The sequence below is a fragment of the Oncorhynchus masou genome, chromosome 1, assembly GCF_036934945.1.
Source record: "Oncorhynchus masou masou isolate Uvic2021 chromosome 1, UVic_Omas_1.1, whole genome shotgun sequence".
NCBI classification, from domain to species: domain Eukaryota; kingdom Metazoa; phylum Chordata; class Actinopteri; order Salmoniformes; family Salmonidae; genus Oncorhynchus; species Oncorhynchus masou.
The window spans coordinates 36158970-36185361 of record NC_088212.1 but is presented as its reverse complement, the minus strand read 5'-3'; the positions used below and the strand labels follow the sequence as shown (position 1 = coordinate 36185361).

General features: G+C 41.8%; 1 protein-coding gene across 1 annotated transcript in view; it reads left to right on the top strand.

Moving 5' to 3' along the window:
• Positions 1 to 26392, top strand: part of LOC135543247 (polypeptide N-acetylgalactosaminyltransferase 9) — a 91821-nt gene that overhangs the window by 13323 nt on the left and 52106 nt on the right. The window contains exons 2-5 of the mRNA XM_064970381.1: positions 3041 to 3224; positions 9676 to 9842; positions 14169 to 14343; positions 23882 to 24079. Coding sequence (XP_064826453.1) covers positions 3041 to 3224; positions 9676 to 9842; positions 14169 to 14343; positions 23882 to 24079 — 724 coding nt within the window. The remainder of the gene's footprint in view (positions 1 to 3040; positions 3225 to 9675; positions 9843 to 14168; positions 14344 to 23881; positions 24080 to 26392) is intronic.

Here is a 26392-nt window from a genome sequence, read left to right as displayed (position 1 = left end):
CAGCCAGCTGGTCTGCGCATGCTCTCAGGGCGCGGCTGGGGATGCGTCTGGGCCTAGAGCCTTGCGAGGGTTAACACGTTTAAATGTTTTACTCACCTCGGCTGCAGTGAAGGAGAGGCTGCATGTTTTGGTTGCAGGCCGTGTCAGTGGCACTGTATTGTCCTCAAAGCGGGCAAAAAAGTTATTTAGTCTGCCTGGGAGCAAGACATCCTGGTCCGTGACGGGGCTGGTTTTCTTTTTGTAATCCATGATTGACTGTAGACCCTGCCACATACTTCTTGTGTCTGAGCCGTTGAATTGAGATTCTACTTTGTCTCTATACTGACGCTTAGCTTGTTTGATTGCCTTGCGGAGGGAATAGCTACACTGTTTGTATTCGGTCATGTTTCCGCTCACCTTGCCCTGATTAAAAGCAGTGGTTCGTGCTTTCAGTTTCACGCGAATGCTGCCACCAATCCACGGTTTCTGGTTTGGGAATGTTTTAATCGTTGCTATGGGAACGACATCTTCAACGCACGTTCTAATGAACTCGCACACCGAATCAGCGTATTCGTCAATGTTGTTGTCTGACGCAATACGAAACATATCCCAGTCCACGTGATGGAAGCAGTCTTGGAGTGTGGAATCAGATTGGTCGGACCAGCGTTGGACAGACCTCAGCGTGGGAGCTTCTTGTTTTAGTTTCTGTCTGTAGCCAGGGATCAACAAAATGGAGTCGTGGTCAGCTTTTCCAAAAGGAGGGCGGGGCAGGGCCTTATATGCGTCGCGGAAGTTAGAATAGCAATGATCCAAGGTTTTGCCAGCCCTGGTTGTGCAATCGATATGCTGATACAATTTAGGGAGTCTTGTTTTCAGATTAGCCTTGTTACAATGAATGCAGCCTCAGGATGTATGGATTCCAGTTTGCAAAGAGTCAAATAAAGTTTGTTCAGAGCCATCGATGTGTCTGCTTGGGGGGGAATATATATACAGCTGTGATTATAATCGAAGAGAATTCCCTTGGTAGATAATGCGGTCGACATTTGATTGTGAGGAATTCTAAATCAGGTGAATAGAAGGACTTGAGTTCCTGTATGTTTCTGTGACAACACCACGTCTCATTAGCCATAAGGCATACGCCCCCGCCCCTCTTCTTACCAGAAAGATGTTTGTTTCTGTCGGCGCGATCGGTGGAGAAACCAACTGGCTGCACCGACTCCGATAGCGTCTCTCCAGTGAGCCATGTTTCCGTGAAGCAAAGAACGTTACAGTCTCTGATGTCCCTCTGGAATGCTATCCTTGCTCGGATTTCATCAACCTTGTTGTCAAGAAACTGGACATTGGCGAGAAGTATACTAGGGAGTGGTGTACGATGTGCCCGTCTCCGGAGTCTGACCAGAAGACCGCCTCGTTTCCCTCTTTTAAGGAGTCGTTTTTTTGGGTCACCGGCTTGGATCCATTCCGTTGTCCTGGGTGAATGGCAGAACACAGGATCCGCTTCGTGAAAGTCATATTCTTGGTCGTACTGATGGTGAGTTGACGCTGCTCTTACAGTCGAGAAGAACTACTGAATATATGTAATGAAACCTAAGATGACCTGGGGTACTAATGTAAGAAATAACACGTAAAAAAACAAAAAACTGCATAGTTTTCTAGGAACGCGAAGCGAGGCGGCCATCCCTGACATGGAAACGACGTTGATTCAACCTGTGTGCCCAGTGGGAAGACTTAAAATCACTTAATGAACGGCCATCAATGTGTAGTTGAAAAGCTGTATTTGTTTGTTGATAGATTTTGTATTTACAGCGCTGACCCCTTCCTCTGCAGTGAATTATAACAGTCTAGAGAACTGCAATAGTGACCAATAGTATCTGTCAGTTTCTGTCTAATTCTAATTAGGTTATAAGGAAAGCGTATCTAATGTGCTTCTCCAAATGAGGATAATTCCAACAGTGATGTTAGACCTGATATCCTGGAAAATGATCAGTACCAGGGAAATGTAGACTGAGTGTACAAAACATTAAGAACACCTGCTCTTTCCATGTCATAGACTGACCAGGTGAATCCAGGTGAATGCTATTATTCCTTCTTGATGTCACTTGTTAAATCCACTTCAATCAGTGTAGATCAAAGGGAAGAGACATGTTAAAGATTTTTTTTAAAGCCTTGAGACAATGCCACACATACACAATCCATGTGTATGTGTGCCATGGATTGTGCATGTGTGACATTGAGGGTAAATGGGCAAGACAATATATTTAAGTGCTTTTGAACAGGGTATGGTAGTAAGTGCCAAAACTTCTGGGTTTTTCACATTCAACATTTTACCTTTTATTTAACTAGGCAAGTCAGTTAAGAACAAATTCTTATTTTCTAAGAATTTAGGAACAGTGGGTTAACTGCCTTGTTCAGGGGCAGAATGACAGATTTTTACCATGTCAGCTTAGGGATTTGATCTTGCAACCTTTCAGTTACTAGTCCAACGCTCTAACCACTAGGCTACCTACCGCCCCAATAGTTTCCTGTGTGTATCAAGAATGGTTCATCACCCAAAGAACATCCAGCCAACCTGAAACAACTGTGGGAAGCATTGGAGTCAACATGGGCCAACATGGGCCAGCATCCCTGTGGAATGCTTTCGCCCCCTTTTTGATTCCTTGCCCTGACAAATTGAGGGCAAAGGGGGGTGCAACTTAATATTAGGAAGGTGTTCTTAATGTTTTGTACACTCAAGTGTTCATATCTCCAATGCAATGCTTGTGCCATAGAAGTAGAATGCAGATGTTATACTTTATATGTCTCTCTTTGTCTTGCACCACTGTTTTTTCTCTGCTGCTCGCTCTACTCTGTCATCTTGAGAAATCCACGCCCAGGCTGGTATTTTCAGCACCTTTAAAGACAGATAGGGTAATGATGCACTCCCCATGATTCTCACAGCCCATGAATGTCAATCACCTGTCCCTCTGTATGGCCTCTCCTCTCACCTACCACTCTCTGTCTCTTTTTTTGTCTGTCCGTCTCACTCTCTGTGTGTGTGTGTGTGTGTGTGTGTGTCCTCTAGGGCTGGCGAAGCCCATGGGGCTGGTGGAGGGGCCTGGGGGTCTGGGCCAGGGAGGAGCAGCTGCCACTCTGGGGGACGACAGCCATGTTGACGGGGAGGGGAAGTACGAGGAGTACGGCTACAACGCCCAGCTCAGTGACCGCATATCGTTGGACCGTAGCATCCCGGACTACAGACCCAAAAAGTAGGTTTGGCTTTATTTATTTATTCATTTAGTATTTTGTATTATATTTATGTGTGCAAAAGAAAATAACATTGTCTGTAGGTAATAGAAGAGCCAACTGAATTGAGGTAAAACAGTGAGAACCCCAAAATGGGTTTTTAGATTTGTCTTGTCTCCGTACAGTAGCTCGGCCAGGGCAGCTGCATTAGACATGAGTATTCCTTACATGGAAAGACATTGTCCCAGACAGCCAGAGAAGATGTTGATAGTGGGGCGGCAGGCTAGTTAATAATGCAATAAAAGAGAGAGTCCAGCAGTATTTCTTATGAAAGAGACCGTGGAGACCCCAGTAGGAATATTAATGGCCTTTTTAAAATGAATCTTATATTTAGAATGTGGAACTACATCTGTGATACAATGACTGTGAGCGAATAATAAGGCATGCCACTGGTGTTCAGACCAGCCCGTGTCAGAGAACAAAAACAGACAGACAGAGACGTTCAGAGACTTCTTTGGGCTTTGCTGGGGATAACAATTCATTTCATCCACATGCGCTTTGTAATCCCCTTTCTTTCATGCTGGAAAATCAACGAGAGGAGAGAGCGAGCAAGGGAAAGAGTGAAAAGACGGGTTACTAATTAATAACCAGCTGAAAATTGCTTGGTGGAAAAGAGGATTTGAGGAAATGATTCTTTATGAGGAGGATAATGTCTACAGGAAGTCAGTGTTAACGGTTTGATCATGTCTACAGGAAGTCAGTGTTGACGGTTTGATCATGTCTAAAGGAAGTCAGTATTAACGGTTTGATCAAGTGTACAGGAAGTCCGTGTTGACGGTTTGATCATGTGTACAGGAAGTCAGTATTGACATATAATGCAAGGGGCAGCTGTATGTTATGTATACCCTGTGGAAATAATAATGATTCATGCAGTTCTATGCTGTGTGTGTGTGTGAGACGTGTGTCTCTATTTCAACACAATTGGTCACGCCATTAACAAACATGTGCAGCAAGATATGCTCTTTCTTTAGATGTCATTCCAGAGGGTGAAACCCTTCCCCAAAGCCAAGCAGTTCATGACAACCATATAGACACACTGTTTGATGAAGATACAGTGGGCTCCCTATGCATAAAGGAAATCAATATGTTTAAGCTTAACATATTAATGTCTCACTATTCTGCGTATTATTGCACCATGGCTGGAATGATATAAAACAAACATTGTCCTTGCACTTTGAACGACCTTGTAGGGGTAATTAATTAGACATAGGTAGCAAGATGTCTACTGATTGGAACAAGACAAGGACTGTGATTGTAATCAAAACATGGGTCCTTGGTGCAGGAACGGGATAGGGCTATTTTCATACCATGTGGGTGCATTGCATTGCGTATTGGACTGAATTGGGCTGTGCAGAAACACACAAGACACACCTTCAATATACTGACACCATTTCCACACTACTGAGCCGAGCCAAGCCGATCTGTACCGCATTGCCCTGCTTATGCGGCCGCCTTGATTTCTGAAACATTGCCTGAAAGGACAATGTGAAAAGAAAATACCTTAGCCAGCAAAGTATAGGATTGTGGTCTGTAGGATAGTGTGGAAAGGGTAACACAAGACACCTCTGGTCAAATGCCATAATTGCACGGGAGTCATGGAGCGGAGAAGGGGGGAGATTATTGAATGATCTCTACATCCACACTCCTCATCCCCTCTGTCTCTGTATTACAGTGTCTTTCTCCTTTTGTAGGGTTTTAAGACCTACCTCCGATCGAATTCATTCTAATTACAGCCCACTATCATCATGGTCAAATCAGGACTTGTCAAGACGGAACATTTTCCTAAACCCTTTTATCCCCATTCACTGTCCAGTGGTCTGAGCTTTATGTTGCCAATCGTTCCAGCGGTGACATTTTCTAACATTGATCCAGAGGAAGTTAACTTGAGGCTTTATTATCCCATCCAGGAACTGATTTCACACCACACCATGTTGCCCATCCTTGGGTGGCCTGTAGCACAATGCTGCAATACTATGTCTTAGAGAAGGGATGGGCCAATAAGAATGATGCACTAGCTAGCACCTGAGGTTCACAGAGGGCAGAAGAGAATAGCATCTGAATGAGAAAGAAAATGAAAGACACGTCTAGCCTATACCTCACAGTCAATGTGAAAATGTAATTTCCATGCTGTTAGCTCTCTGTTGCTCTCTAGTTTGGCTCTTTTAGCCCCTGATGAGAAGTTGTACAATATTTTCTATTTCAATTCATCTATATAATCTGTAATCATTTGTAGCAAGACATGTCACAATTTTGCTCCTATATTCATTGAGATCAAGCAATGCAACAGATGTTGAGGTTGGTTCCCCATAGACTTCCCCATAGACGTATCTGGGACTTAGAGAAGTAGACTATAAAGCAGGAAGGTCACGCGGCTGGGCGCTACCTAATTTCTTAAGCCTCTGATACCCTGAAATGGGATCGCAAGGTCACCGCAGCGGCCATTTGTAAGTAAAAGGCTTCAGCTCTAATGTTTCTCCCACAAAAGCTGAGTTTATCTCCTCAAACAAGGCAGCGAAATGACAAGGCAAACTAATGTCTTTTTGAGAACAATCTTTTCTATAGGGGTAGAGTTGCTTTCATTTCCTGTGCAGCACAGGTTATCTCAGGTTAATGTGAAATTTCAAAGCGAATAACATGGCTGTGAAAAGCAGGCGGGCCGGCCAGCCAGCGTCGCAGGCCGAAAAGGGAGTGTGATGGGAATAAGTCTTAATCTGGTGCTCTGTTTCTGTCACAGATCGTTCTAGGTTGAATTATGAGCGCTTGCCAGTGCACTTAGTTCCATTACAAACAGATGAGTCGATCGCTCATACTGTTATGGACCTACAAACCTCCCCGTTCCAGCAGACAGGCACAAATTTAAGGTTGAGCAATGTCCTAAATTGAATTCAGTAACTAGGGCATTGGAACTACAATATCACTTAACAACCTCAATACTGAATTTGCCCATTGACACAACTCAGCTGAAGTGATCTGGTGCCTTTCCCAAGTCCCTTCTGGCTTTTATTCTTATGGTAAAACCATATTCATACACATACTAGCCATGACAAATTAAACTTAGCCCAAATAAAACATACATCATTCGATTTGGCATGGTTGTCAGCTAGTGGCTGTCCCCCCACTAAAGGAAAACTATTGCACAAAGATTCACTTGTATTCACTGCCAGACATGGCTTTGTGTTTACGTATAATGCATGTATGGCTGATTGAAAGAGGCAGTGGAACAGCTATGAAAGAGAACAAAATAAACTTGCTGAGAGAAAGGGAATCCTTTTGGAAGGATTTCAGGAATACACTGAAAAGCTTATCAATCAAAACAGTCCTGTTTGCTATTATTGAGAGGGAACATGGGATTTTCTGTATAGAATCAAAAACAAACTAGAAAACCTACAGTATATAAACTGATATGTAAACCAATTCTGATTTTCAATCAAATCTTTTCCTGACAGAATAAAATAGAAATTTACTGTGACTGAAATAATCGTATAGAACTTCACTTTGAACTTGAATAGGGTAATATACTGTGAATAATACATTAACAGTATGACCCATTTAGTGAAAATAATGTACAGTACAGCGTCAGTTTTTTGTAGCTCGGCCTTGGAGCATTGTAGGAGAGTAGGATTGTTTCCCCCTTTCAGTCCTGAGAGCGGAGGCTGTAGGATTGTGATTTTTGTTGTTAGTGAGGAGCAAAGATATGAGTGATCTTGCATAAGTTATGAGCCTAAGTGCTCCATGATAGACTGTGGCCAGCACCCTAAAGGTATTGGCGGAAGCTTGCATGTAAATAGTGTCACCATAGTCCAACACAAATAAAAATGTCCCTTGCACAAGTTCCTTTCTAAATGACATAGAAAAACCTGATTTTGTTTTTCAAATAAAAACCTATTTTCAGTTTCTATGCCAAGTTTTTAATGTGCTATTTTTTAAATTGAGCTTTTAATTTAACCAGATGCCACTTAACCATTTATACAAGAGGCACAGGAGTAAACAATTGTGTCGTCTGCATACAGGTGGTGTTTTAAACATTCCTACCAACATAATTTATGTACAGTTTAAAAAAGGACAAGCCCTAAAATGGACCGTGTATAACACCCTTACAGTCTCCTCTCCATATCACTGTACATTTCTCTCCTCTCATTTGTAAGTCGCTCTGGATAAGAGCGTCTGCTAAATGACTTAAATGTAAATGTAAATGTATTTCCCATTGCTGTGAGGTGAGAAACAGTTAGTGCAGGCTGAACACACACACGCACACACACATCATTGGTTTATGCAGAACTGACTGACTGTACCCACCTAAACTTGAGAATAGTGCAGAGGACGCAGAGCAACGCTGGGTTCCATCTGATGCGCGCACACACACACACACACACACACACGCACACAGGGTCAAATATTATACCCCCAAGACATGCTAACATCCTCTGTTGTTGGTAATGGTGAGAGGTTAGCATGTCTTAGGGGTATGATATTTCACCCTCTAACTTTCTCACTCATCATTATCCACGGTTCATTCACGATTATCCTTAATCATGGCAGCATCCACATTAATGTAGAAGTGTTTAGAAACATATTATATTCTTATTTACAAAAGAAGTGACTCCAAGTCACACAATATATTATTTACCATTAATTTCTATTGGGCACAAAATAATATGAGACACAACCGAAACTAACTGCAAATGCATCCAACAAGTTTGTCACAAGCTTGATGTAGTCATTGTGTAGTAGGAATATGGGACGAAATACTAAACTTTTTGTGGGGAAGATTATGGAAACAGTAGGGAAAACAGCGCCACTGTCTGCCCCACGGCTGTTGTTTTTGTTTTGTTCATGAAGCGGAGCTGGGGATCCTCGTGCTTCGTGGTAAAAATAATTGAAGCACATATGCTGCTGTTCTATTATGCATGATGTCTAAGGGGGGAAAAAAACTGTGATCGTTTGTAGTAAAAGTCTTTGTTGTTGTAATTTCGCATACGGACTGTGGCAATTTCACCATTAAGGATTCCAGCTTTAAATGACTAATTGTGTTTGTGACCTCTGCTCTCATCTACTCCGAGCCAAGCCGATTTAAGTTTTGAATTCATTTGTTGTGTTGACTTTTTTCCACCACCGCCTCATAAACCATTAATTTCAACCATAGATGAGAACATTGTTGAAAATATAAACACATCTTATTGTGACTAGTACTTCATTAACACCTAATTGTGGTGCAATATGATTACACCCCCAAAAATGTGAGATTAAATAACACCCCGCGTCAATTGAACGCCTAGTCCACGTCGGCTCAACGTAATTTCACAGAAATTATGTGTAAACAACGCTGATTCAACCAGTGTGTGCCCAGTGGGACAGCAGTTGAAATATAATTAAGGTGCTGGTGGGGGATGGTTTACAAAATGTGGCTGTTGCCATAGGAATCCGTTTCAGTATGACCAGCTTTACCTTTAGATGCCTGCTACTTATGCTACTGTGAAAGCCCTAGGGAAATGCAATGGGAGGAGTCAAAAAGACTATGATGAACTGCATATAAAAATATACAAAATCTAAACGCTACTGTATGGTGCCTGTTTACGTGCTTGTGTACAGCAGCAACCACTACTGTGGGCGTGTGCAATTCATTCCATTAACTGGGTCATTGAAAACGACAACATGAAATTGGATTGCAATCACAAGAATCACTGCTCCACAGCTCCAGTTACCATGCGTTGGTGTGAGAGGCCTAATCAGTGGCTGCAAGAGCGTTTTCTCTAGTTGAGATCCTGGGCTGTAGAGAGAGAGTTGTGGGAGATGGAAGGAGGAGGGATAGGGAGAGACACAGAGAGAGAGACTGTTGGCTCTGGAGACTGGGGAGGGAAGCCAGAGAGAGAGATAAAGAGAGAGAGGGAGGAAAGCCCTAGCCCATCAGTGTTGGTGTCATTCCCAGACCTGTTCTCTACACCTCATCTGCCTCTCACCTCCAGCTTATAGATCTAGCTAGCCAGGAAGGGGCTGCATCTTTCATTTGCAGCCAGGCTGCAGCTTTCCCTTGCCACAACTCTCACATTAAAGAGTGTTCCTATTTCCCCTACTTTGCTTTGTCAGAAAACGTTTCGGGACCGTGGTATGCTTTAAGGGGAATCGACTTAAAACACTATTAATTCACTGAGCATACATACACAAGTCTTCCTATATTAAATGTATGACGACTTGTGTATGTATGCTCAGTGAATGAATAGTGTTTTATGTTTGAATGTTCTGAATATATGCACATTTTTTTTTGCATTTCAATGTCTTCCTTTTACAATGAAAGTTCAGAACTTTCAAACAAGACTTGGTTTATTCAAATGAAAGCGGGCAGCTCACTTTTACCGGTTCACTGGCCAAATCCTGAATTGTGTTCCATAATTATAATTTGGATTTGTTTCCATACAGGTGCAAGCAGTTGTCCTACCCAGAGGACCTCCCTCAGATCTCAGTGGTTTTCATCTTTGTGAACGAGGCCTTGTCCGTCATCTTGCGGTCCGTCCACAGCGTGGTCAACCACACCCCGGCACACCTTCTCAAGGAGATCATCCTGGTGGACGACAACAGCGACAGTGGTAAAATGTCTAGTTGAGATGCTTCTTTAGCATAACCATCTAACTGTTCATTCCCTGTGACTGTCCTCAATCAAATGATCAATCAAGTGAATTTATAAAGCCCTTGTTACATTTGTCACAGTGCTGCTACTGTTACCTGACCTAGTGTTTTTGCTTCCCATATCTAATTTGAATAACCACAATCCCCGTATTACTGCATTGTTTTTTTGTGGCTAATTGCTCCACAAACATTACCTCTCCAATTCATTTTTGTCTCTTTAAAAGTCACAAACATAGGATTGCATCTGTTTGTGTGTGGGAAAAGTGCCAAAAGAGTCAATTCCCTTATAAAATAAATAAACAGCCGTGATCGAATAAGTCAAGTTAAACAAAATACATTACTAACTTAAGTTGTATTCTCTCCCTCTCTCTCTCTCTCTCTCCCTCTCTCTGTGTGTGTTGGTTGTGCATGTGTTCAGAGAAGAGAATGAACGAGGGCAAAGTAGAGAGGAATGGAGAACCCTTGGGGGTGTGCTCTTAAACACTGTTAGTGAGTTTAAAAATATCCAGAAAAAAAGAGAGGCCTCTATCCTCTGTTGAACTGATGTGCAGTGAACAGCCTTCATTGTGATTTGGTCGACATGGGGCTTTGGTTGCTTCCACACACCTGCATGGCCCATGGCAGCCGGCCCCGCTCAGCCACGACTCCCAAAATCCTGCCTGTTTCAGAGAGGGACAATGAACTAGATTCCAAACGACACTTGGCCCTCCATCACTTGGCATGGAGCTGGATTTAAGTCCCAGTTTCCCCCCGGCAGGCGTAGAGAGGAGGCACAAATAACGTACTGAAAGAGGACCAAGTAAGAGTCAACATTGGCACCTGCCCATTCTCCATGTAGAAGCTCTTAAATAGGCATCCATTTAAATCAAACAAAGTAGGCACAAATGGCAGCCGCGGCAAAATACCAAACCAAGTACTCCCCCTATCCATCTACCCCAATATTTACTGGTTGTGATTGGTGATGATAATTTGTGCAGATGTTTAAGCTGTTCTCTCCAGTGACAGACTATTAATATGCAGGCTAGTCTTCTTGACCTTTTCTTGCTGGCTATGCCTGTCACCTCTCATTTGACCACGGCTCTGAGAAATGACTAGCGGTAAGGCACAGAGGCTCACTTGGTGCATAATGAATCACACACAGGGAACATCTCACTGGGCACAAACTGGTTGAATCAATGTTGTTTCCACGTCATTTTAATGACATTGCGTTGAACCAACTTGGAATAGACGTTGAATTGTCTGTGCCCAATGGGATGTTTGCCTTGTCTTTGTGACATATCCTTTAGCTGGGACAGAGTGACATTTATTGGGCTGCTCCTTGGCCTTAGTGAGCGCCGGGCGAGCGGGGAAACTAAATGCTTGTTCTTACTTGATGAAGTTTAGCTAGCTGTGTATATCATACAGTAACAGTCACAAACACTCATTCATTGTTGCAGCTTAAATATTATCAGAAGGACAATGTTTAATTAATAGGCCTTCTGGAATTTCAACTCCAAATATGGCAAGTAAATGAATAACTTAATGGTTCATATAATGAAAATAGCATCCCAGCTGGCACATTTGGTTACATGGAAGTTGATGGAACGTACGTTTTTGGTTTCCCATTGGTTCTGGGAATGAAGCGTTAAGTTTCCTGAATGGTAAAACTTAATGTTTTTTTAATGTACTGAGAACAGAACATTTCACCTGTTCTGGGAACGTTTTTAGGTTGCAGGGAGGTTCTGCGAACGTTTTACTATGGTTCCCTGAATGTTTTGCTGGGAGATTCTATTAATGTTTTTAGAACTGAAATGATTAATGTTCTGAGAACATGTTTCAATAACACTTTTAATAACACTGTTAGCTTAGTTTGGGTTAACTGTTTTGAACTCTAAGCACAGATAGGACACATGGAAATTCATTTGCTTAGTCATTAATCATGCAAAATTGGTGAGATTCTGTTCTCTATCCATGGAATTAGTCCACACAGGATGGAGCTACATCCATTTAAAACTCCTATTAAGGTGTTGATTTTAGTCTATTCAACAGACCCCATTTTAAAGGAAACAAGCACTCATTAACATGAGTTGTAGCCAGTTAGTGCGTGCGGCCAACACACCTGAACACACTTAACAAGATAGAAGATCGAGAAAGTTTGGTTGACGCTGAGAACAGAATGTGTATGTTTCTAAATAACTTTTTTTTTGCTAGCTGGGCATCCTGCACCATTCACAGAATCTTGTGTTTTGTTTGTATGCAAAATAACCGTAGGACAACCACACTCTCACCAAGCTCTAGGAAACATATGGTTCGCAGAACGTTATGTGCTAGCTGGGATCTGTTGAACTGAAGCAAAATTGAGTGCAGCTCATAACGTGACATGAGAGCTGAATCCAAATACAAGTGGATTGCAGTTGATCATCAAGACAAGAAATATGACCAATCTCTCCTCTCTCTTTCTCTCTCTCTCTGTCAGTGGTATAGGCTATATAAGTTATGTAATATATGATGTAACCCGCTGCCAATTGGCCTTAATCAACATGGCTACACACTGGCCTTTGATCTCGTGACCACACAGGACATATTTGGCAATAGGCATAGTCTCAAAGTCATTCATCAAAATAAACCACTTGATATACATGTATGCAGATGAAAATGTGTAAGCCTTTAGACTGATCAAATAAAACCAATGCATGTGAGAAAAATCTATCAGACACAGCAGAAGGCCTCTCACAATCTGACCATTTCACCCTGAAATCCTTTGGCTCCCTGTATGGTGAAATATGTATTCATTCCATATTCACAGTATGATGGATAGTTATTTATTCTTTGCTGTTTTGCATCGTCGATCCCTTTAAAACATAGTCCATGGTCCATAATTCTCCAGTGCCACGGATGCAATCCACATTTCTATTTGTTTGCTGGGCACCAGAGGGGATCCTATAACGTTTCTCCCCCCAGCAGAACAGCCATGCAATTATTGCGCTTTTTGTTGAGTTTCGTAATCTTTTAGCTGCATCAGTGGTGCCGCAGTTTTCACACAGTTCACAAGCCATTCTAGTGAACTTAAACATAGACAAACAGAAAACAAGCCCAGGGAAAAACTTCAACTCGGGTGTAGAGGTCAGGTCACAGTCGTCTATCGCTACGGCCCAGAGTTTTTCGTGGTCGGATCACATGACCGGGGAAAAACATTTGCTTTTAGTCATTGGTTGTCTGTTAGTGTCATATTGTAGTCAAAGGTTGCTTAAAGGCGCAATCAACAGTTGCTACATACATGTTTGGACTTATAAATGAATTGCATGTACCCATTCTTGAAGAATATAACTTATAATATAAATGCCGCATGAGCTTTGTTCAACTGTCGTACCCCATCAGAACCCAAATATAAACTTGTTTTACCCCAATGTTTGTGAACAAACACTATGTAGCCTCAACACATGGTTCAAACTATAATGTTTATAACTATGAACTATAATGTTTATATCATGGTTGGTCAATCCTTGCATCGCTCCATAGCTCTGCCATTGAATTTGAGAGTGATTACATTTCTCCAGGCACATCCCTTAGCTTTTTACCAAACCAGGGGTGCGGAGGCAGCTTTGTAAATGCTTCTACTGATGATTGCCACTTTAATGTTATAGGCAGACCAGCGCTACCCATTCTGACAAAAAGTACTGAACATGCCTCCAATGACAGCACCTCCTCTATCCAACTGAGACCTACAGATTAGACCAGGTGTTCTTTCAGAGGTTGATTTATGTACAGAGCAGGCGTCCGCTCCAGGCGTCAGATCCATTATGAAGCTTTGCTCGCCCTTATTATTCTCTCTCTTCCATAGAAGGTAGAGCACTCAGCAACCTGGGGGGAGAACCTCAAACACTCACCAATCCTCCAAAAACATTATGTGGGCTCAGTCAGTCGGGCCATTTGTGGAACTGCTTGTTTACCTCACAGACTTTATTTACAGGTAAGATAGCGACACGGAAAGAAAGCCAGGCTCATCCCTTGGAGTAGAGTGAAGGGAGAGGGAGAGAATGTTTTTACAGTACAGAAATAATAAAGTCATCTGTGTTGTGCTGGGTTGCTCTAGTTCTACTTCTACATAACTCATGATGCTGAGCTCTGTTGTGTTCTTCTTGGGGCAATTCATTACCCCATTTTTATTCAGACAAACAATGCTAATTGATTGTTGTATACCAGATTCAAACAACACTTCCTGCAAACTATACATTTGCGGTGAAGCCAATACTATTTTTTGTTGCTGTTTTCCAACAGAACTGATTCTCTTTTTCTTGTCTCTCCAGTGGAGCTGAAGTTCAACTTGGACCAGTATGTGAACAAGCGTTACCCAGGCCTGGTAAAGATCGTCCGCAACAGTAAGAGGGAGGGCCTGATTCGAGCCAGGATACACGGCTGGAACGCTGCAACAGCCCCGGTCGTAGGCTTCTTTGATGCCCATGTAGAGTTCAACACTGCCTGGTAAGAACTGTGCTTCATCTTCATACACTCTTCATTCTCCTTTTCCCTCTTGGGGTTCATGTTAGAGTGCAACGGTTGTAGTCCTACATAATCATCAATGAAATATGCGGGTCGCTCCTTAAGCATTTTGATTAAGCGTCAGCTAAACAGTGCTTACGCTACGAGGAATTCTTACTGAGGCAGCACATTCAGGGAATATGACCTTCATTTTGAAAGAGTTAGAACAGTTAATAAGCTTTTCCTCATCACTCCTGAACTGTGACTAATGGCCAATAGAAAATACACGTTGGGTTTCAACGATGTACTGTACTGTGCTGTCCTGTAAGTCGCTAACGTTTTAATAGAGAACAGCTCAAATGTTGTGTTTGTCACACTGTTCCCACCCTCCTCAGGCCTTAGACTTTAGTCGTATAAGCATGATGGGGGTCTCAACTCAATGTCTGGCTGACAGTCATGGTTACCACCAAACATGTCACTCAAGCGCATTGTAATTGGCACCTAATTTGAGCCTGTCATCCTGTCAGGCTTTTTAAGACTGAGTGTGTGGTGTGTTCCTGGGGAAGCTAGGGGGAAGCTGTGGGGAAGCTGGGTGAGGGCTGGAACCGAAGGTTTGGATAATAAATTGTTTCTCTGCCTCCCTGGTTGTAGCTCAGGTACTTCACCTAACAAGATACTGCCATTGCTTCATAACTCAAACATCAGACATAACAGGAAGAGAAGACAGATGACAAATATTTGCCAAATATATTTACTTAACACTTCAATAAAATTGTGGTTAAATATCTTGTTCAAGAGTATTGAATGGCATCATTTGTAATGAATAGGGCCTAGAGTTGCCCTGGACCAGGAAAATCTAAGGCCTGGAGTAAGGTCACAAGTGAGATCACATGGTCATAAAAACTCCTTGTCCCCTCCTCCCTAGTTATGAGTAAACGACTATGTGATTCCTACACACATTTGACTATAACAAATCAACATACAGCATTAAAGGTAAAAAGGCTCAAGGCCCTCTGAGTTTAGTCAAGTCCTCTGGAGGAGAATCTCATGTACCTTGATCCTGGACCAGGAGGGCTTTTAGTCGACTGTGATCTGATCCGCTATACATTCATCACCACCGACCTTTCAACTTCTGGGCGGAGGAGAATCTCATGTACCTTTATTCTGGACCAGGAGGGCTTTTAGTCGACTGTGATCTGATCCGCTATATCAAATCAAATTAAATTGTATTTGTCACATACACATGGTTAGCAGATGTTAATGCGAGTGTAGCGAAATGCTTGTGCTTCTCGTTCCGACAATGCAGTAATAACCAACGAGTAATCTAGCTAACAATTCCAAAACTACTACCTTATACACATAAGTGTAAAGGGATAAAGAATATGTACATAAAGATATATGAATGAGTGATGGTACAGAGCAGCATAGGCAAGATGCAGTAGATGGTATTGAGTACAGTATATACATATGAGATGAATATGTAAACAAAGTGGCATAGTTTAAAGTGGCTAGTGATACATGTATTACATAAAGATGCAGTAGATGATATAGAGTACAGTATATACGTATACATATGAGATGAATAATGTAGGGTATGTAAACATTATATTAAGTAGCATTGTTTAAAGTGGCTAGTGATATATTTTACGTCAATTCCCATCAATTCCCATTATTAAAGTGGCTGGAGTTGAGTCAGTGTGTTGGCAGCAGCCACTCAATGTTAGTGATGGCCTTGAAATAGAAGCTGTTTTTCAGTCTCTCTGTCCCAGCTTTGATGCACCTGTACTGACCTCGCCTTCTGGACGATAGCGGGGTGAACAGGCAGTGGCTCGGGTGGTTGTTGTCCTTGATGATCTTTATGGCCTTCCTGTGACATCGGGTGGTGTAGGTGTCCTGGAGGGCAGGTAGTTTGCCCCCAGTGATGTGTTGTGCGGGGTGCTGAGCTGTAGTCGATGAACAGCATTTTCACATAGGTATTCCTCTTGTCCAGATGGGTTAGGGCAGTGTGCAGTGTGGTTGAGATTGCATCGTCTGTGGACCTATTTGGGCGGTAAGCAAATTGGAGTGTGTCTAGGGTGTATACATTCATCACCGCCGACCTTTCAACTTCTGGGCGGAGGAGAATCTCATGTACCTTTATCCTGGACCAGGAGGGTTTTTAGTGGGAACTTAATGGCCACACCAAACCCAGCTGTCTCTGCCAGCCAGCTACATGGGGGAGTCGGTTGGTTGGTTTCATCAGGACTTGGAGTGAGTGATGATAATTGATTCCCTGGTGGTTCCCTCATCTGTTTCCCCATCTGCTCCTGAAAAAAATGGATGTGCTTTTCCATCCCCTCACCACCCTTTCACCTCCACAGGAACCACCCTCCTTGTTTCTGATGTTCACTCTCTTGTTTTACATGCAGGGATCAGTCTGAATTTCTTTTGATTTAGACTCACACACACACACTTCACCTTTCACTTTTTTTATAGTGTGGCTTCTTTGTTTGGTATAGCAGCCGTTCATTTGTTTTACTACATGAGTCTACATTATATTTGTACATCAGCTTATGAAATGTACAACTGTGCCCTTGGATTCGACTTATTATCGCAAAGAAGCCATAGAATGTAGAAAAAAGAATGATATAGACGAGATGAAAAAACATCAGGCACTACATCACTCTAGGAAATATGTTTTGGTTAATCCTTGGCATCTGACTGCAAGGTGCTAAATAGTATACAGCGTACGGGACAGTACATCACTGGGGACGAGCTCCTTGCCATCCAGGAACTCTATACCAGGCGGTGTCAGAGGAAGGACCTAAACATTGTCAAAGACTCCAGGCATAAACTGTTCTCTCTGCTACCGCAATGCAAGCCATAACGATGCACTAATTCTGGAACCAACAGGACCCTGAAGAGCTTCTACCCCCAAGCCATAGCACTGCTAAATAGTTAGTTAAATAGTTAACCAAATAGCCACCCGGACTATCTGCATTGACCTTTTGCACTAACTACTGTTTATTATCTATCCTGTTGCCTAGTCACTTTATTCCTACCTATATGTACATATCTACTTCAATTACCTCATACCCCCAGCACATCGACTCGGTATTGATACCCCGTGTATATAGCCAAGTTATCGTTACTCATTGTGTATTCATTATTACTTTTGTTATTACATGTCAATACTTTTCTATTATTTCTCTATTTTCTTTCTCTCTACATTGTTGGGAAAGGTCCATAAGTAAGCAAATCACTTTTAGTCTATACCTGTTTACAAAGCATGTGACAAATAGAATTTGATTGAAATTGATTTGTTTTGCATACAGCATATTTTTGGCCCTTCAACTGTGAGTGTGCTTCTGTGTTTGCACAGAGCCGAGTATATAGATTTCAGTGTGAATAGCAACAAAAATATGACACGTGTTGAATGTACAGTATGTGGCGTATTGTGCTGCAAGCCCTTATTCAAATACTAGAAGAAACCTTAGATGTGTCCATTCGCTGCAATCACAAGCCCCTCTATTCATCATCATATGAATATGCATTATGGCACATACATAAGTGATAAGTGAGATGGATTGTTCCCCTGCTTTTTGTCATGAGGCATAGTGAATAACCTTGTTAGAGCTAGTAATGCATGCAGGCATCCAGTTTTCTGAGCCAAGTGAATGTGCTGGCACTCTGAAGCCAAGAAACTGTCCAGTTGATATTGTTTACCCTTAGCATAGAATTGATTATACACATACGGAATTCTAGGACAGTTTGATATAATTGCATCATAAAATGTATTGTGACACTTTCAATTTCCTTGAACCCATGTTGGTTTATTAAGTATGAATAGTTTGCATTTGAATAGTTTTCATTGTTGAAATGGATGAAACATATTTACATTCAGTTGGACATTTTCCTCGATGGGTAGATGTTATATCACTGCATTGCATTATTGCTGTTATCCAAAGCTATAACAGTACAACTATACAACCAATGTGGAGAAACTAGGGTCATCCATTCCGAGGCTAACCTCCATGTTTCTGTAAATACAATTAATGTGGTGGAAATACGACAGGGTTGTAATGAGCATCCGTGCCTCTTGAACTCTGAACTCCCACAGGGGGAGCAGCCTCAGATAAATGTATATTTATTTGTTTTTTTTTAAATTCTGCACTGTTTCAATCAGGTTATTAATGATTCATTATTAGTCCATGCGAGCGGTGTATGTGTGTGGGGGAAGATTAAAGGCTGTGGGCGTTGGATGTAGGCTGCATGGCTGTAATGAAATGCACAGGTCACAACCCCACGCTTTGATGGTGCTGTGATGCTGCTACACCTTGTGATCCCACCGTATCCCAGGATTCAGATTGAGGTCAGAGATGGAGAATAGGAAAAATACCAGACCGTTCCAACCTCTTCCAAGGACCTCTCAATTGGTTTGGATTGTGCGCTTTGCATTTGTTGTTCAGAAAATTGAAATATAGTTTAACAGGATTCAATGAGGTGCTTTTCTTGGATACATTTGTGAACTAAACACTTGATTTCCAAAAAAGGTTAAAAAAAAAGGGTAGATCTCATAGACCTTATACTGAGTAGTTAATATTTTCTTTGTGCAAAACGGTTTAAAAATCGGACATATTTTGACACTTGTGGTCTCTTCTCAAAGCTTGTATCTCGTTTAGTGGATATAATGAGCTCAGTCTGCTTGCTTTGCAAGTGTGCTAAAAGTATTGTTTTTCATTTAACAGTACTGAGCTCTAGAAACCCTGTGGCCTTTTTTTCACAGCTAAATTGAAACATGTCTTACCTTTCTTCTTGCTCTGACTGACTGGTCTTGGTTCAGTGTTTATCCATCTTGAAAGGAGGAAGATGGTGTAATGCTTACACAGTGAGTGCTTCACAAACCACACACTAGGCGGGCATCCAAAAATACAGAATAGACAGAGATTTATGCTGCTAATACTACAGTATTATAAGCTTTTATCCCCAAGCATATATACCTACCAGGTCAACTGAAAATGATCAAAGTAATATCAAGACATAAAAGCTAAAGGTAGATAGTATTGCAAGCTCCTAACCTCTATAATGATATTGCCAATACCTTATTCAGTGGACCTGACACTAACTTTAAATTCAGTGTGAATAATGGTCCCTACAGATGTAGAATCTTAATTTGAGACTATTTGCTACAGCAGGAAAATACTGTAGTGCTGCAGCAACAGGAAATGTGAATTATTATGTGTATTATAATTCATGCACATTTTTATAGGGGTCGATACATTTTTTCGTAACGGAAAATCAAGTCTGAAATTTCAAAGTGGAAATTACAAACTTCAAAAGCATTTTTAAACCTCAAATACATGAAAGGTTTTTTATTTCCTGCATTGCAGGAAAGTTCTCCTGCAACAGGGTGATCAATTTAAGATCCAACATCTGTACATTTCATTCAGCCATTTTTACAGGAGTAGTATTGCCTAATATGAATATTTTTGCTACAGATTCATGCATTATCTATCCAAAACAGCCCTGAAGACAACTGTGTGACTGGGTAGTCCAATATCTGTGCACAGTGTGCAGTCTTAATGTGCTAGAACATGGCTGGAGGCGATGAAAGGCTTCTCACATGCAGACACCACACACACACACACACACACACACACACACGCTCGCGCACACACACGCTCGCGCACACACACACACACACACACACGCACACGCTCGCGCACACAAACAAATGTGCATGCACACACACATTCTCTCTCTCACACGCAAACAAATGTGCATGCACACACATGCTCACATCTACTGCGCTCATAAAAGCTACAGTAGGTCACAATGGAATCCCCTCGACTTTCTACATGGGCAACTCACGTGTTCTGGTGCATTAACCTGTAAACGAATTAAACAGATCCTGTTTTAGGCACTTAGCGCCTGCAGCTCTGTGGCTGCATGGTTGTGAATGAAGCTAGATTCCATTATGTGATAAATCTGTGTTTGAGAAACTTTCCAATATTCAAGATGTGTCACACAGGAATTCCATTAATCTGGAAGAATGGAGTCGTAATCTCAGCGGCCTGCGTACTGGGCTCTGTGCAGAGGACAAAGGTAGGACAGATAGGGAGAGAAGCCATCCTCAGAAGATGGCATGTAGACTTAAGTACACACAGATTGAAATCAGGGCATTTCTATCCTGCCATATGATGCTCTCAACCCCAGGCAGGCGTGTTTGCTTAGGTCAGGAAAATAAGTGTTGATCGTAATATTAGACATCTTCCGTTGGTTTTGAGTGGGTTAAAAACACGCAGGGCTGTTTATTATTTTTTGCATGTAGACATCAAGTAAACAACTCATAAAATGTTCCATTTGTCCCGTACGTCTGTGCATGTATATGTAGAAAAGGGCTTGAGACCAGACCAGGTAGTAATAAAATGAGAGAAGCTCCAGAAAAACAATGAGACCTATTGCGACAATGTATTTGAACAAGATTACATGAGTCATCACTGTGGGGAAAAACCACTACTTGAATATGAAACCAAATTGAATCTGGACCGATGTGGGTGAATAACCGTCACGGAGATGGTGCAAATGAAATGATCGGAGAAGAAGAGGGGGGGGAATGAAAAACCTCATCAGTTAAACCTGATCCCTCATTGTTTCTGAGGTACCTGGTGAGGTAGCTAGTGTTGAGCACGCTGCTAGCTAGCGCTGGGCTGCTACTGTAGGTGAGGGTGAAGATGAATGACTAATGGAGTGTACTGGATGGGGGTTCTGAGTTCTCAAGGTTAGAGAATGCATACAGGGTCCACCAAAAGCAAGATCTCCGCATGTGGTAGATATACTCTATTCATCCTTGCCTATCCATGTTAGTCACTTGGCAATATGACGCTTACAGAAGATTGTTGAGGGAAGTAAAACTTAGCCTATGTAAGGGATTTCTTCCATTGACGGAGAGGCGGACCAAAGCGCAGCGTGGTTATTTTGATTCATGTTTTAATAAATCACTTCACATGAACAAACTAACAAAAACAAGAAATGTGAACCCCCCCCCCCCCCCCCCAAACAGTCCTAACTGGCAGGTACAGAGACAGGAACAATCACCCACAAACACACAGTGAAACCCAGGCTACCTAAGTATAATTCTCAATCAGAGACAACTAATGACACCTGCCTCTGATTGAGAACCATACTAGGCCGAAACATAGAAATACCCAAATCATAGAGAAACAAACATAGACTGCCCACCCCAACTCACACCCTGACCATACTAAATTAAGACAAAACAAAGGAAATAAAGGTCAGAACGTGACAGCCTACTCATTCTAAGTAGAATTAACTCCATACAATATTTATTTGCTGGCTGAGAAATAACATATTGGCAATAGATATCTCAAAACTAACCTGGGGATTAGGGCTACACAAACATCCTAGCGTTTAATGAATCTAAATGCAGTCGTTTTCAATTCAAGTGTTCAGTGACAATAAGTTGGCGTTGCAATATTTTTTAGCCCCTTTCAATTATTACGTTTTATTACTTCATCGTTCAAGTTTGACTGTTCAAAGCACAGTCGTGAAATGATGTTTGTCAGAAAATGTAGCTCATCAACACATTTCTTTACCTGGACACTGACCAACTTTCCAACAGCAGATGGGGAAGTCAACCCCTCTCCCATGCATACTTTTATCCTTTCCATTACACCTTCAAGTAAGTAGAGGCCCAGGTCTCTCATATGCCAATCTTTCCGAATGAGATGGGAAGGTTTTTACAATCATGCCGCTCTTATTAAATGATTGCTTTTACTTAGTAGTGCATCTGTCAGTCATTTTTACCGGAAACCCACTTATAGCTCCATTTGGATCCATTCCATGGCTCTCTTTCCACTACCCTGATGTGATAAAGAATACTTCTGCTTTTGGAAGATAAATGGGTTTGGTTTTTAAAGAAATAGAGAGAAAGGGGAGGGAGAGAGAGAGAAGGGGATAGAGAGAGAGTTTAAGAAAATATGGTGAGAGCGATAGAGGATGAGAATGGAGGGAGATGAGGGAGAGGGTATTCTAAAGAGTTACGGTAATTATGGATCATAATTGCAGCCTGTCAGATTGAACATTGTGCGAAATGCAGCTTCTAGGTATGAGTAGTTGCTCAAAAAGCTGTACTGAAGCAGAACTAACATTAGACAGATGATCAAAGTCCATGTATAGCCAGGGCTAACAGTATGGCAAATGAAGAGACCCTTGGCAGAGACCCTTATTCCCCTTCCATCTACCCAAAGATATCAGCATGCATGCCATAGGCCAAGTGAGTAGGAAATGAAGGGAACAAACACACACACTCTGTCGCCAGCCACTTCAATGACTAGGGGGCAACATCACCAAGGGTGCTGCACACAGTTTGATGTACTCTGACACCGAACGTGGCAAGCAAAACACCCTAGAGTAAGCCACTGTTGAACACTTTGGCAGGCTTTTGGAAAAAGGCTTTTATTGAGAATCCCTGGCAACCTTGTAGAGGATAAATAAAGGTTTTGAGGGAGCCAACACTGCTTTTTTTTATTGCTGGCCATATGTATTACATTTATTTCTCTGCAGTGTTTTAAAGGGATGTTGATGGATGATTTTTATTTATTTATTTATTTCACCTTTATTTAACCAGGTAGGCTAGTTGAGAACAAGTTCTCATTTACAACTGTGACCTGGCCAAGATAAAGCATAGCAGTGTGAACAGACAACAACACAGAGTTACACATGGAGTAAACAATAAACAAGTCAATAACACATTAGAAAAAAAGAAAAAAAGAGTCTATATACATTGTGTGCAAAAGGCATGAGGAGGTAGGCGAATAATTACACTTTTGCAGATTAACACTGGAGTAATAAATGATCAGATGGTCATGTGCAGGTAGAGATACTGGTGTGCAAAAGAGCAGAAAAGTAAATAAATAAAAACAGTACGGGGATGAGGTAGGTAAATTGGGTGGGCTATTTACCGATGGACTATACAGCTGCAGCGATCAGTTAGCTGCTCAGATAGCAGATGTTTAAAGTTGGTGAGGGAGATAAAAGTCTCCAACTTCAGCGATTTTTGCAATTCGTTCCAGTCACAGGCAGCAGAGAACTGGAAGGAAAGGCGGCCAAATGAGGTGTTGGCTTTAGGGATGATCAGTGAGATACACCTGCTGGAGCGCTTGCTACAGGTGGGTGTTGCCATTGTGACCAGTGAACTGAGATAAGGCGGAGCTTTACCTAGCATGGACTTGTAGATGACCTGGAGCCAGTGGGTCTGGCGACGAATATGTAGCGAGGGCCAGCTGACTAGAGCATACAGGTCGCGGTGGTGGGTGGTATAATGTGCTTTAGTAACAAAATGGATGGCACTGATAAACTGCATCCAGTTTGCTGAGTAGAGTATTGGAAGCTATTTTGTAGATGACATCGCCGAAGTCGAGGATCGGTAGGATAGTCAGTTTTACTAGGGTAGGTTTGGCGGCGTGAGTGATTGTTTGATGGTTGTGACAGTGTCACAGTACAATAGCTCAACCCTGATGTCTCTCTTCTCTTATCAAAGGGCGGAGCCTATCCTGACCAGAGTGAAGGAGGACCATACCCGGATCATCCTCCCGGCCATCGACAACATCAAGTTCAACACGTTCGAGGTGCAGCAGTACGCCAACGCGGCCCACGGCTACAACTGGGGCCTGTGGTGCATGTACATTATCCCCCCTCAGGAGTGGCTGGACAAGGGCGACGAGACAGCCCCCATCAGGTAACACACCTCACCATAGTTGAGCACCCCCTCCATTTTGATGAGGAAACCTTGATATTTGGGTCATTAGTGTAATTTCATACAGTGAGCGCTGTATATGACTTTAGTCTACAGTGTTCATTGCTGCTGTGTTGTATGGAATAAATGTTGTCACTGTAATCATAGAGTTGGTGATTATTACAGTAAATATTCACCTAGGAGCCTCAGGTAAATCATGTTTTATGTATTTTTTATATGTTCAGCATGATTATGCCATATTTCTTAAATTACACAGAAATAGTCTTATTTCTCCGGACATGTGTTTGGCTGGGGCAAGGTCAATACACACAAATCAGGTCATAAAATAGTTGTAATTAATTATTCATATAGCCCCTAATGCTGTTTCTGAAGACTGGAGGTGACTGCTGAGCCATGTGCTATGGGCCATTTGTCTTCTGGTTGAGACATTAAAGCATAATTTAGCTTATGATTCTAATTTAACACAATGTCAGAAGCCAACCAACAGAGACAGAAGAGACAATATGAGACTTCTCCTCTGAGGAAAATTTCAATCTGACTGTTCTGACATCGTGGCTATGCTACTTTGCTGATCACTGTTTGAATTACAACCGAACCATGCTTTGCCAGTTAGAGACAGAAATGTTAAGCACTTGAAATATTGTCCAGCAGGGCTCTGTTAAGTGGTGTTACTGTTGCCCCTGAGACAGATTAAACAGACATACAGGAGAACAAGCATGAAAAACTAAACCTTAAATATTGTAAGAGGATTCCTTTTCATATGGACTACAGTAAAACAATAGTTTCTGTTGTAAGATATCAGTTGTAAGATAACAGCAGTGGAATGACTGCAAACATTGCAGGTGCTATTTGCAGTCCTGTTATTGACACTCCACACCTCAAGAGGCAGGTGGAGTGTGTTGGCTGTGTTGATCCCTATTGGAGAACATTCCTGTACTTTATTCCTACATCTCTCTGCCCATCAACAATAATGTAGTGTAGGCCTATGGCTATTCAGAGCTGAGGTGTTTGGGCATCCAAAAATATATCCAAAACAGTGCCTTCAGAAAGTATTCATACCCATTGACTTATTCCACTTGTTGTTGTGTTGCAGCCTGAATTCAAACATGTTTTTATAAATGTTTTTATAAATGTTTGCAAATGTATCAAATGAAATACAGAAATATAATGTACATGCAGTAAGTATTCACACTCCTGAGTCATTACAGCTGTGAGTTGTTCTGGGTACGTCTCTAAGAGCTTTGTGTACAGCTGGATTGTGCAATATTTGCACATGATTCTTTTTTAAGCTCTGTCAAGTTGGTTTTGATCATTGCTAGACAGCCCATTTTAAGTGTTGCCATGGATTTTTCAATCCAATTTAGGTCAAAACTGTAACAAGGCCAATCAAAATATTTAAAGTCACCTTGAAAAGCAACTCCAGTGTATATTTGGCCTTGTGTTTTAAGTTATTGTCCTGCTGAAAGGTGAATTTGTCTCCTAGTGCCTGTTGGAAAGCAGACTGAACCAGTTTTTCCTCTAGGATTTTGCCTGTGCTCAACTCTATTCCACATCTTTTTATCCTAAAAAAAACTCCTTAGTCCTTGCCGATGACAAGCATACCCATAACATGTTGCTGCCACCACCCATGCATGAAAATATGAAGATTGGTACTCAGTGATGTGGTGTTTAGGATTTGCCCCAAACATAATGCTTTGTATTCAGGACATAAGGTTCATTTCTTTGCCACATTCTTTGCAGTTTTACTTTAGTGCCTTATTGCAAACAGGATACATGTTTTGGAATATTTGTATTCTGTACTTGCATTTCACTATGTCATTTAGGTTAGTGTTGTGGAGTTACTACATTGTTGTTCATCAATCCTCAGTTTTCTCCTATCAAGGTCAACTTCTTCAGGATCGGTGTCCTGTCCACGGGATGGTTGAGCTAACGTAGGCTAACAAGGACATTTCCCAAGTCTGTAACTGTTTTAAAGTCACCATTTGTGAAATTCCTGAGCGAATTCCTTCCTCTCTGTCAACTGAGTTAGGAAGGACGCCTGTATCTTTGTAGTGACTGGGTATATTGATACCCCATCCAAAGTGTAATGAATAACTTTATCATGCTCAAAGGGATATTAAATGTCTGCTTTTTATTTATTTATTACCCATGTACCAATAGGTGCCCTTATTTGTGAGGCATTGGAAAACCTCCCTTGACTTTGTGGTTGAATCTGTGTTTGACATTCACTGCTTGACTGAGAGACCTTACAGATAATTGCATGTGTGGGGTACAGAGATGAGGTAGTCATTCAAA